The sequence below is a fragment of the Jatropha curcas genome, chromosome 9 (assembly GCF_041381405.1).
Source record: "Jatropha curcas cultivar XTBG-Jc1 chromosome 9, XTBG_Jcur_1.0, whole genome shotgun sequence".
In the NCBI taxonomy this organism is placed as follows: Eukaryota; Viridiplantae; Streptophyta; class Magnoliopsida; order Malpighiales; family Euphorbiaceae; genus Jatropha; species Jatropha curcas.
This window is the reverse complement of record NC_143159.1, coordinates 8,653,090-8,665,798: the sequence shown is the minus strand read 5'-3', so window position 1 is coordinate 8,665,798 and position 12,709 is coordinate 8,653,090. Positions and strand designations below refer to the sequence as shown.

The window sequence follows — 12,709 nt, the reverse complement described above, 5'->3', positions numbered from 1 at the left end:
ATATATTTAATCTCGTGGACGGCTGCTAAATCTTAGAAACGTCGCTGGTCAATCCGTTACCATCCTGCTTATCCAGTATTAGAACCTGAATGAGTAAATCAATTAGAACTATTGCAGCTTCAGTTTCATGATATAACTAATTCCTTCCTGCCCTTGACCTTAAATATTTCTCAGTCTTTTGTTTGTTCTTTCCTCTTTCCCCTTTTTCTTTTGTTATTATTCTCCTTTCTTTCAATCACCAAATCAGGAATTTTTATTTAATATAAAAGTCAAGGTCTCCACAGCCCAATAAATATTGCAATTTCAAATTCAGTACTCCAAACGCAGCAAAACTTAGGACATACCTAAACATAACACAATACCAAAAAATATCTCTAGAAATACAAAATTAATATTTAGAAATGATAAGGCGTGTTAATTCCAAATTGAAGAACGACTGGTGCAATTAATCAGTTGTAAAGAAGAAAGCTGAGGCATTGGAGAGTTCAAAGAAGTGAAGGGAGGGGAGTGTGCACAATTTTTTTTCTCTGTCAATTTTCCTCTTCTTTAAATTTTGTACTGATCAATTTTTTCTGTTAACAAATGCTGGTGTTTGAGGAGAGGGTTTTGTGTTGTCATGTGTCTTTATTTAATTTTTGGAGGGTATTTTCTTTTTCATTGAAAAATTAATGATAAAAATAATATTTTTTTTGAACGAAAGAACTAAATAGCTTAATGACGCTAAACTGTACGGATGAGTTAGTGATATTACCCCATAATATGGATGAATAACTAATATCGATCAAACCTTAAACACTAAATAGTTAATTACCTTTTTTTAATTGTATTTAGATCAAATTTTACAGAGATTAATAAAATTTGCAATGCATTCTAGCTTAAAAATAATAAAGATTATTAATACTAATTAATTTTACGTATTAGTGAAATTACATACTTAACATGAATTTATATTTAAATTTTTTCTTAGGGAAATAATTTGTGATTTTTCAGAAAAACAACTTTTTCTTTCTTATCTCCAGCAATAGATATAAAGGTGTGTGGAAAAAGATTCCCCTATCAACTTAATAAATGATAAGTGGTTTCTTTTTTCTTTTTTGAAGTTTTCTTTCTCTTAAACTACTAACTTAAATAATAATTTTATATAAATAAGTAAAAAGAAAATCCACTCGAATTTTAAAAAATTACGACTTGTTCCTTAGAAGTAGTGAGTGGATTCTGCTTTGATTACTTATTGTTAAATTAAACTACTATGTTTTGTTTAACTTAGAGTTATGTTCTGTAATATTAATTATTTTAGTAGTCATAGATGTTGTATAACATTTTAAATTAGAAATGTTCTAGAAAAAAAGTTATTTAATTAGTTATTTAATTTAAAATGACAAAAAAAGAAAATTAACCGTTTTAATTAGCTGAATTCAGGGAAGAAATTTTAATTAATCTCTATGAAATGCTAAATGTTAGAGTATTTAATATTGGTTCTTCCTATAAATGACTACACTAATTCCATTAATTTTGACATTTTTTTTTGACTTTTTTCTTGTTCCATTTATATGACACTTTTAGAAGTATTTTTATACAAGTATGTACGCAAGTATAAATATCTCACCATCTACTAATCCTAACACAAGTTTGAGCAAGAAGGAAGATAATAAAGAATAAAAAACACAAGAACAAGATTTATGGATATCAAAAGATGAACAAGAGATCAACAAAACAATGAATCAAAGGCAAACAAATCCAAGAATCAATCCAAATATCAGGTACTCAAAGTGGAAAGATTCCATAAACCAAATAATCAATCAAGGTGATGCTTGATTCGATGTAATCTAAGCACAAATCATAAATAAGAGGGATAAAATCCTAGAATCAACGGTGAGAATTAAATATGGAGCAAAGAATTAAATATTTTTGCAATTGCAAAACAAAAAGGAAATATGTAAATAATTTTGTTATATTAAAAAATTAGATATCTTCAGCTTACTAAACTAAAACTAAATCTTGTTTGCGCCAAATCAATTCATTAAGGATAAAATACTCTTAATTCTTTGATTTTGTAAGCTGAAATGTAAATTTATTAGCGGGTATTTTCTCCGTGATATGTAAATTTATCAACAAACAGTTGTTTGATTTTGTCAGCTTTATATCCTTATTTTGTATGATTGAAAGAGATGTGATAAATCCTCGTGTAAAGCGTTTATGTTTATAATATTGCAACTAAAATTATACAATGATGAGAGAGAGAGACTGAACAACCAATCTCAAACCCCTTTCAAATGTTTACAGTAACCCTACCATTTTTCCACGCTCATGTCACACCCCATATTCAAAGAAAATTAATAAGAACACTTATCTTTGTTACAAGACACACAGTCCACTTGACAAAAGACGAAAGAAAGAAAGGAAAAAGAAATCAGACTCTTTCCTGAAACAAAGAAAAAAGAGCAAGAAAAAAAATAAAAGAGATGGGTACATAGTAAATTGGAGGAATTCTTGTCTGACTCGAGTCTTCAATAAAGTGACTTTCATGTGAAATCATTTTATGTTTTTGCTCCACATTAACCGGACCTTAACAAGCTTTTAGTTCTTTACCAAGAAATTAAAAACAAGTCACAGGGCACTTGACCCAATCAACTTGGTCAGTCCAAAGGTTATAGCCATAGCTATTAAGCCTCCAACCAAAACCCTAACTGAAGACCTAACCACAGGTGCTTTCCCTAAAACTGCCCCTAACCACCCAAAAACCACCAAAGCTAAACCCACTGTCCCAACAACTGCCCCTAATCTCACCTTATAATTTCTTATAAAAGAGGCAGCTAATAAAGGCACCATTGCACCAACTGAAAATGCAAGAGCAGAAGCTGCAGCTGCTTGCAATGGATTAGGCAATTTTTCTTTCTCCTCTTCTTCGTCTTCTTGTCCATTTCTATCTTCTCCTTCTTTTTCCCTTTTTCTCTTCATTTGAGCTAACTCTATATCCAACTGCGAGTAAACCGACACAAACTCGCCTATGGCCATGCTACAAGCTCCGGCTACTAATCCGGCAAACCCAGTTAATATCATAGACTTGATATCTTGTTTCACGGCGCCAACACCCATCATCAACGAGGCAGTGGAGACTAAACCGTCGTTTGCCCCAAGAACAGCTGCTCGTAGCCATTGCGCTCTTTTGGAGTAGTCAAAGTCGTCTTCCTTATTGGATTCAAGGCTTAGGGTTGCTTGTTGCTCCACCTCATTCATGGCCAGAGGGAATTTGGTGTTGGAGAGAGATGGTTGATTGTTGCTTGCCATTGAAGGAATGAAAACAAGTCTTAAAAAAGAAGGAGATGAGTAGTGTAAGTGTGGAGGACACACGCCCTGAATAAGGGTATTTATAGAGAAAACTTTGCAATGGTGGAGGGCAAAAGTGGGGTATGGTCACTAATGGAAGAAGAAGAAGAAGAAAGTTATACTTATTAATTGTACTTATTTATTTATTTAGTAGAAAGTTATATTTATTATACATGCTAGATACGTATTTTAACAGTAAGGTTTATTACTTGTGCTGTAGTATTAGTGCTATATACATATTCAGGTTGTTTATCTTCTTTTTATATATATATATATAAAATTCATTTGTTGCCGTTAATGGAAAATAGAACAAGGCAATGGGAAATTAAAATGAAGAAGAGATAATAATTAAAAATGAAATCTTTCTTTTGTAGAAAAAAAAAAAAAATGAACATTCTCATATAACATTTTGTGAAGAAAAACCAAAGTAATAAAAACTCGCCAAGACTTTGACAAGGTTAGGAAGAACAACTTATAGAAAGATTACCTTAAAGAAGCATATATCACACAACCATGTCCAAATTTTGTTTGAATCATATCTTTATGATTCATTAGGAATTAAAGAAGATTAATAAATGGAAAATGTATTTTTTTTTTCACAGAAAAAGAAAACTTAATGAAAGAAAGAAAGTAAAAGAAGCAAAGTTATAGATATAAAAAGAAAGATCATTTTTCTTGCAATTGCTGTCCATCCATCCATCATCCATCATCCATATATGCACTCTATGAGTGAATATTGAAACTCACGTGAAAAAACTAATTAGCTTGTGCTAGATCCGCCATCTATCTAATTATAATCATTTCAATTATTTAACGTGCAATTCACTTCCCAATATAGTAATCACGAGAAGAAGACGAAAAAAGAAGACTAATATATCTGTCTACCCTAAGATAGGAGAGATCATATATACACTTTAAGACATGCAGTTATATCTGACTAGAGTGGAAGCTCATCAGTCATGACTAAAGCATGACCATTGAACAAGACAAAACAAACAAAACAGACAGCTCTCTTCTTATAAATTGCATCCATATATGGAGAAAATGAAAAAAAGATACATATTTTCAAGCGTTTCAAGCGGATCAGTTTCTTCTGTTATATATCTTTCTTTCTCAAGTATTTTCTGCAGCCAGTTTATTGAATTAGAGTGAATATTATCAGTGCTTGGAATATAATTTGATAGTTCAGATTAGTTAGTTACTGAATCATTGGTTGTTAGGTTAATAATTAACTGGTTCTTTAAACTTGCCAATTTAGGAGATGTCTTTATTTTCACATTATGATCATTTTGGTTCGCGTTTTCATTCCAATAATATGTATATATATACCCACTGTATATTCTTGGAAACTATGTTCGTTAGCGTATCTATTAGAAATTCTTAGGAAGGAGAAGGAGTTGTTATAATTTGAATTTTTAATTTTCTATGTTAAGAAACAAATATTTTGAGGAATTAGACTTGTCTTGACGTGTTTACAATGACACCCAGAAATTAAAAATTTCAATCTTTTTATTGGTGATTCTTTAAAAAAAAAAAAAAAAAAATTGTTAGGGGGCGGGACTATCCTGATCTCCTAGCTCGGTCAATACATGTCCATGTCGCATTCGTAGACCAAACCAATGAAAATATAAATTTTTCAAACATTGTTCTTGCTTTATCTTTTTCTTTTCAATGTATAGTTAACAACAATCTTGTTTCAACAAAATATCCAAATAGTGAGAAGGGATTAAAGAATTACTAATTAATACTAACAGGTTGTTGAATAAGCTAAAACCGATTGGATTTCCAGGTAAACCTATTTTATAAAGGTAAGAATTCAAATCCTGAAATCGTTGTTATTTGGGGAGTTTTACCAAATATCATCAATGGTGGATTAGTACCTTAAGTTATCATAGGATATATAGCGCATCTTCAAGATGGCCTAGTCATAAAAACGCAAATATACCAATTTAAGCTGAAGCTATGCATGCATACGTACCAAAATTTCATTGTGCCTCAGTCGTATGTGCATAGTGATGTATAAATACTGTCTAGATACTGAAAAAAGATATCTAATTAATAAATGACTAAGAAAATGGATTGCTGAATTGGAGAGCACTAATGGTTGAGAGGGAGAGGTGGGATTGAGATAATATTATTAAATGAGAGGGAGTGTGGTTTCCACACGAATGCCACCATCTCCCATTATTTTTTTTTTCATCTACAAATCAATCCATTTTGGGTGTTTCTTTCTCTATCAAAACATCCCCACTCAGATAGCCCAATTGCTATTATAATGGTTTACATCTTCTCTAATGGAGTCTCATTGATCTCGTATATATATGTGCAATTTGTTGGTTTTTGTCCCTTTAATGGTAAATCGTATAAATTGTATCCCTTCAACGGTGAATTCCCCCCCCTTTTTTTTTTTCCTTTTAAGAATATACATAAGACGGGATCAAATATACTTTTTATTAAAATCATGAATATATATATATATATTAGTTTATATATGTGTCTTTGCACTAGAGTCGGAAATAATATTCATGTAAAATCATTCTAGAAGTAAAATTTTCTTATAGATACAATTAATTTTGCTAATCTAACTATTTATTAACAAAAATCATGGCAATTTGAATAAAGTATGTTGATCCATGTATCTCACATATAAGAATATTTTCAGATCAATTTATACACATAAATTAACACTAAAGATGTCTTTCATTGAATTACATAGCATTTCATTACCGTTACTAAATGTAAATTTTGAGAAAAAAGAGTTCTTATTCTTACCAATTGAAGTAACCTTTTAATGATTATATATATTTTCATAATACAAAAAACTATTAGTTATTAGCACTGTGTTCGACAACACCTTTTTAAGTAATGCTAAATACTATTTTTTATAGTGTTCGATAACATAGTGTTTGAATCAGTTCTTAGAGGTTAAGATAATGTTTTGTGAAAAGTTGACTCGTGTAATCTTTAGCTTTTTAGCGTTTCATGAAAAGCTGCTACTCAAATAACTAACAGTTAAACCTACTAAAACAGCTAACAGCTACTAAAATAGCTAACAGTTACAAAATAATTAATTTTACCGAATAGATCCTAAAACTCCCTCATGTTTGTTTTTTCATTAAAAGAATAATTATGGCAATGGTATCAGTGGTTATTCTTTTTATTCGTATATATCTATTGGATTTGGGACCCTAATCAAAATCAAATAAATAATTAGCTTTGTGCAAAGACCATTTATCTAACAAAATTTACAAAATAAACTATTTTTAATTTGGTAAAAGTATCATCACTAATCAATCTTCTATTGAATATTCATTTGGACTACAAGTGAGCTTGTAAGAATATGCTATATCTTCTTCCCCCCCCCCCCCCCAAAAAAAAAAAAAAAAAAAAAGAATATGCTATATCTAGATTGGTGGAATGATATTTGATTCCTAGGAGATTCCATGTCCATGTAATTTAGGATCACTAATTAATTCATCAACAATTATAATTATGATTTTCATGAAAATGTATCGATCTATTTTTATTAAAATCTTTTTAATAACATTGGTGAGATTGAACCTAAACTATCCACTTTAGTTATATATATATTTTGGTCTTCTCATGCTATTACTATAAAACCTATATCTAGCAAACATATATTAATGAAGAATCTTCCACATTGCTATATTTTTTCTACGTGACTAATACTTCCCAGATGATCAAGATTCTTTCAAGCGGGGCATGATTCTTCCACTTAGTTAAGCCGATCCGTATGATTAACGGTGTAAAAAAGGTCAGCTCGATTTTGATCAAATCATATCTGTTAAAATATTAACAACTTTTCTTAAATGCATGTATGTCTTAGTGGTTTCAAGAATATATAAATGAGAATCTCAAAACTAAATCCATATAAAACTTTAGTGTTTCAAAATATATGCCCTTAAACAGTGCAGAGCTAGAAATATTTTTTGGTAAGGTCATTTATTTATTTTAATTATTAAAAATTCTAAAATTTATTTTTAATTTTTTTATCAATTTTATAATTTTTTAAAAAAATTGAGTGAGATCAATTGATTCCACGACACATTATGTGGCTCCGACTCCGGCTTTAGATAAAACTAGATAGCCTTCTTAATATGAGAGTTTCTTCACTCTTTTAGAGCTTAAGTTTCAAACCTAGAATGACTGGTTTATTTAATAGTTAACTATAGTCTTTTTATGATTTGTGTTGCACATTTATTATATTTGTTCTTTGTACTTGTTTAATTTTTTTAATTTATATAATATTAAAATATAAATTTTTATCTAAATTAAAATATAATATTTATTTACATTGCACTTTGCCTTAAAAACTACTTATACGGCTAATTTTATGTACTTAATTCTATTTTATATAATGCATGGTCTCAAAATAAAGTTCAACCTAACCACTAAACCTAATTTCAGCCTCTAATTTATACATGCAGATTTTTAAAATCATAATAAGTGTCTAAAAAGTAAATTAAGTCATCACTCAAATTTCAACCCCATGTCCTCAACTATAAATCAATATCTATATATATTTATGATGCAAAAGTAAAAAAAAATAAAAAAATTATTTCTTACTGCTAAGTAAAAGAAAAGAAATGAAAAAGTTATTTAAATTGTTTAAAAATAGCATGAGTCAGAATGTTGGTATAATCGTTTTGACTATAGTAGCAATATTACTTAGTGCATTCAAAAAATAAACATATTCATATGCAAAGATCCTAGAAAGCCTAAAAGTGATCCAAAATAAAAATATATAATTCTAGTTTTTTCTCAGTTTTCTAAACACTATTTTCCTTCGAGTCAAATAAATTTAGAATATAAGAGAAAAAATATCAAAAATTAAAAAAATATTTAATCATCAAGAGGTCATTTATTTCTTGCAAGAGAGATACAAATCTCTTACTAAATAAAGTAATAATAGTTACAAATTGATTTAGTAACCTTAAAAAAATAAAATTTTATTTCCAGAACTCATATATAATAAGAAATAAATTATATATTTTTTTAAAAAACACCAATTTGAATCTTAAAAATCAGTCCCTTTTTTCGACTGTAAATGCCATCATGAAATTTAATTTTGATGAAAAAAAAATAAAAAGCCAAGTAAAAAAAAATTTCTTAAACAAATATAAAGAAACAACATTATTAAAGTAAACAATATATTTTTTTTTCTTTTCCTTATCCCTCTCTTGTAAGAAAATCTTTTAATTCACAATCAAATAATAAAATAAAATATTTAAAAATAACGTTGAAATGTTAAGAATTAAACATTTTCAAATGCCCATTCTCATATGTAATTATTTAAATAAAAAATTTAAAAAAGTTTTTTTTACAAAAATTAGGCTTAATTATCTAAACGTATTTATTTAAAAAATTGGTTTAAATAAAATATATCTAATCAAATTAAAGAAAAATTTAAAAATAAATATTTGTTTTAAAAAATAAATAATTTTGAAAGACTTTATGCCTAGATGTTATATTTAAAAATAAATTTATAAAATAAATCTAATCAAATTGTAAAGAAATAAAATATTCAAAAAAAATTGGTACTAATCAAAATATATATTTTATATTACATTCAAATATTATATATATTTCAATATTTCTTTCTTATCCTTATCTCTCTCCTAATCAAAATATTTAAAGTTACAATTCTAAATATTATAAATATTTTTTTAAGATAAAATTTTTTTGATTGGCTGAAGATAAAATTTTCTTGATTGGCTGACTACAATTATTTTTCAATATTTTAAATTTCACCAAAAATATTATCAGAAATTCTATTATTCTCGCATTTATATATAGTATAGATAATAAATTTTAGAAAGTAAAAGTTTAAAAATTTTCAGAAACTTAATTATGTATGTTCTATTTAAAATTTTATTTTTAAAAAGATATATTGAATCAAATTATTAAAATATAAAGAAAAAATATTATAAAAATATACTTTTTTATGTTTCTTCTAAATAAAATATTTTAAATTACAATAAAAATATAATAAAATATTTAAAATGTAAACTTGAAAAATAAAATATGAAAATTTTTAAATGTCTCATTATCAAATATATTTATTAAAAATATATTTAAAAATATAAAATATAAAATTATGAATTACAGGCCATTTGTTACAGTTGTTTATTTTTAATTTTTTATTTATTAGAAATATAAAGTTGTTTTCAGTTTTTGGTTACTTATTTTTGAAAGCTGTTCTTTTCCTAAAATTATTTTTTCCCTTTCTTTTAGTTCATGATGTGAAAAATTCATTCAATTATCAAATCTCTCCCTTATTAAGCTATTAAAGATTTTAATTAATAATAAAAAATATAAAAATATAAAATCTGAGACACAATAATTAAAAATATTTCACATTTTAATTTTTAAATTCAAAGTTAAATTAAATAATGATTATTATGTGTACAATCAATTGAATAAAAATATAATACCCAAGTATTATAATAAATAAATAATACTTAAAGACATTAGATTTATATGGATAGAGAAAATAATAATAAATACAAAATAATACTAAATAGAGAAGAGATGGAAAAAAAGCGTAGAATTTTAATAGAGATAATAAAAATAATGCTTATATGTTTGGGATAAATAAATGGCATCAGATTTATATAGACAAAGAAATAATAATAATAATAATAATAATAATAATAATAATAATAATAACAATAATAATAATAATAATAATACAATTTTATGAGGACAAGTCTTATAAAAAATGAAAAAGAAAGAGAAATGTAGAATAAAAATAAAAAGCACAATTACATATTTGTGGTTTCATAAAATTTATTTTTTGTTTTAAAAACAGTCTTCTAAAAAGTAAAGAAAAAAAATTAAACAAGTTTAAACAAACAAGTTTTGCTTATTTTTTAAGAAAAATAATGAAAAACAAAAAACTTAATCTAAAACAAACAACACCTTAATTATCTATATGTATTTATTTAGAAAATAACTTTAATTAATTATATCCAATTAATTAATAAAAATATAATTTTTTAAGTGGGAATGCTAAGGTTATTGGGATATTTAAATTTCATTAAGGGCACTATCGAAAATTTCATTATTCCTCGTATTTCCATATTTATATATAGTACTAATTTTTTTACAACGTGTATTGCACATTGACTTTACTCGTTATATACTCATTTTAAATTGTTTAATTTTTTATTTATATAATATTAAAGCACGGTTCTTATTTAGATTATAATAAATACAATGATTAATTTATATTGCAATTTACTTATGCAATGAATATATTTTTTTTTATTATACGTCTTGCACTGTAACATCTAATTGAAAAACAAATGATGTTTTTACTTCTCCCTTTAAAATACTCGAAGCAAAAGGGAAAGCAGCCATCTAGTAGGTTTAAAAACTCCATGTAAAGGTAAAGTTGCTGTCAAAGAGGAAGGAAGAGTAGATAAGTTTTCGTCCTACAAATTTTGTAAAACACAAATCATATGGAGAAGGTTTACTGGACAAAGGACAAGTCAAAGGTGTAGTGCAGATTTTACAAGACGTTTAGCCATTTTGAGAAGTTCTATGGGGCCAAGCAAAGCCAACTAAGGAACCAGAATCAACAGAAAGCTAACTAAAATGAGGAATGTGACCAGAAACATGTTAATGGCCTCTAAGTCATAAGAGATGCCGGTTGACATACAAGGTACATTGATAGTGGTTATACCACTCAATATGGCTAAAATCTAATTAAATTAAATTAACTTAATTTATTTTAATTCTATTAATTATTTCATTTGATTTAGGTTAATTAAATGTTGAGAAGTAAAAAGAAAAAGTCTAAATTATATTAAATAATTAATTTAAGAATTTTAATAAATTATATTTTTTAAGAGCAGAAAAAAAAGACTACTAGATGTGTTAGTCTTTACCTATTTAATTTTCAAAGTGCTCTTTACAATTTTCAATTCTTTTATTTTATAGCTCAACACTCTCTTTTATAATTTTCAGTACATCTAATCTCCAATAAAATTTGATGTTCAATATTTTATTCTAGTTCCATAGAATTTACATTATAATAAAACAACAAAGTGTTTATTTATAATCAGTTATTTTAATCATTTGATTTCACAAGTTAGAGATTTAATATAGTTGATAAATTTTAAATATCTGACACGCGCACATATTTTAATTTCAAAATGTCAATCAACTGATTATTTTTTAAAAAAAAATTTAAAAAATTAAAGCAAAAACATTAATCATAAGCATGAAGATTTAAGCACTAAAAGTAGACTAGGAATTAAATAAATATGGTAAAAACCTTTCAAATAAGAACTTGGCAACTTATTAAATCTAATTAGGTTAAATTTAAATAATAAATTACTCAATAATGCTTTGATAGTCATTAGAGTAATCCACTAGTGATGGAACGTTTATTTCCAATACATATCATTTAAAAAGATAAGGAGAAGAATGTTTGACTAAGGTCCATCAATCATAAAGAGGTCAATGGTTAAACAGACACAATATATGGGACAATGATCGGATAAGAATAAATCGAAGTAAAAGTTATCTTCATGCAATTTATGGCTTGTGGCTTATTTGGCAATGTAAATTGAGTATGTGAAAAAAAATTTTGGATCGGGTTCGATCCTCACTAAACGAACTTACAAGATAGAGCGAGGAGCCTCAATTGTGACTAACTAAGTTCTGAACCGGATTAGCCTGTTTCTAATAATGAAATCTGAATATCGGTGATTTATAAAATAAAAAAAAAGTTATCTTATGCATATTGTACAAAGTACAAACAGCCAAAATAACAGTCAATTAACTTTCTTTTTCCTCTTCAATTCCCAGTAGCTTAAGTGTAAAGATTAACATTGTGTTTGGGAAAGAGAGAGAAAATAAAGGAAGAAGTAAAATCAGGGAGTATTGTATTGTTCATTTTCCTTCCTTATTTTTTATCCTATGTTTGGATTGAAAAGAAAATAGAAAGGACGAAGGAAAATTGTATTGTTGTCTATTTATAATTTTATCGTTACTAATTTACAATTTTGGTTAAATTTTTTATACATATTAATTTCTTTCATCAATGCTAAAGTAAAGAGATTTTGAAAAGATAATTTAATTTAGAAAATAATTTCAATTATAAAAATACCTTAAAATTTAATAAAGAAATAAAAATAAAAATTAAAAAATCCAAGTTGATAACAAAAAAAAAGTCCAAGTAGAAAAAAAATAGCAATATTTTAATTTAAAAATTAACACTCACAAACATTATACGCACAATTTTAAAGGTTAGCTTTTTTTTTTTTTTTAAATTAAAACCAAGACGATGAGTAATATTGTAATTTTATTATGAATAATGCAATTTTTTTCTCTCCATTTTGGAGAAAATGCT

General features: G+C 26.4%; 1 protein-coding gene across 1 annotated transcript; it reads right to left on the bottom strand.

The window, feature by feature from the left end:
- Nucleotides 1-2,178: 2,178 nt before the first annotated feature.
- On the bottom strand, nt 2,179-3,350 carry LOC105629122 (vacuolar iron transporter homolog 3). Its single transcript, XM_012210644.4, has one exon. The coding sequence runs from the start codon at nt 3,286-3,288 to the stop codon at nt 2,608-2,610; it is 681 nt and encodes a 226-aa protein (XP_012066034.1). The 5' UTR covers nt 3,289-3,350; the 3' UTR covers nt 2,179-2,607.
- Nucleotides 3,351-12,709: the final 9,359 nt, after the last annotated feature.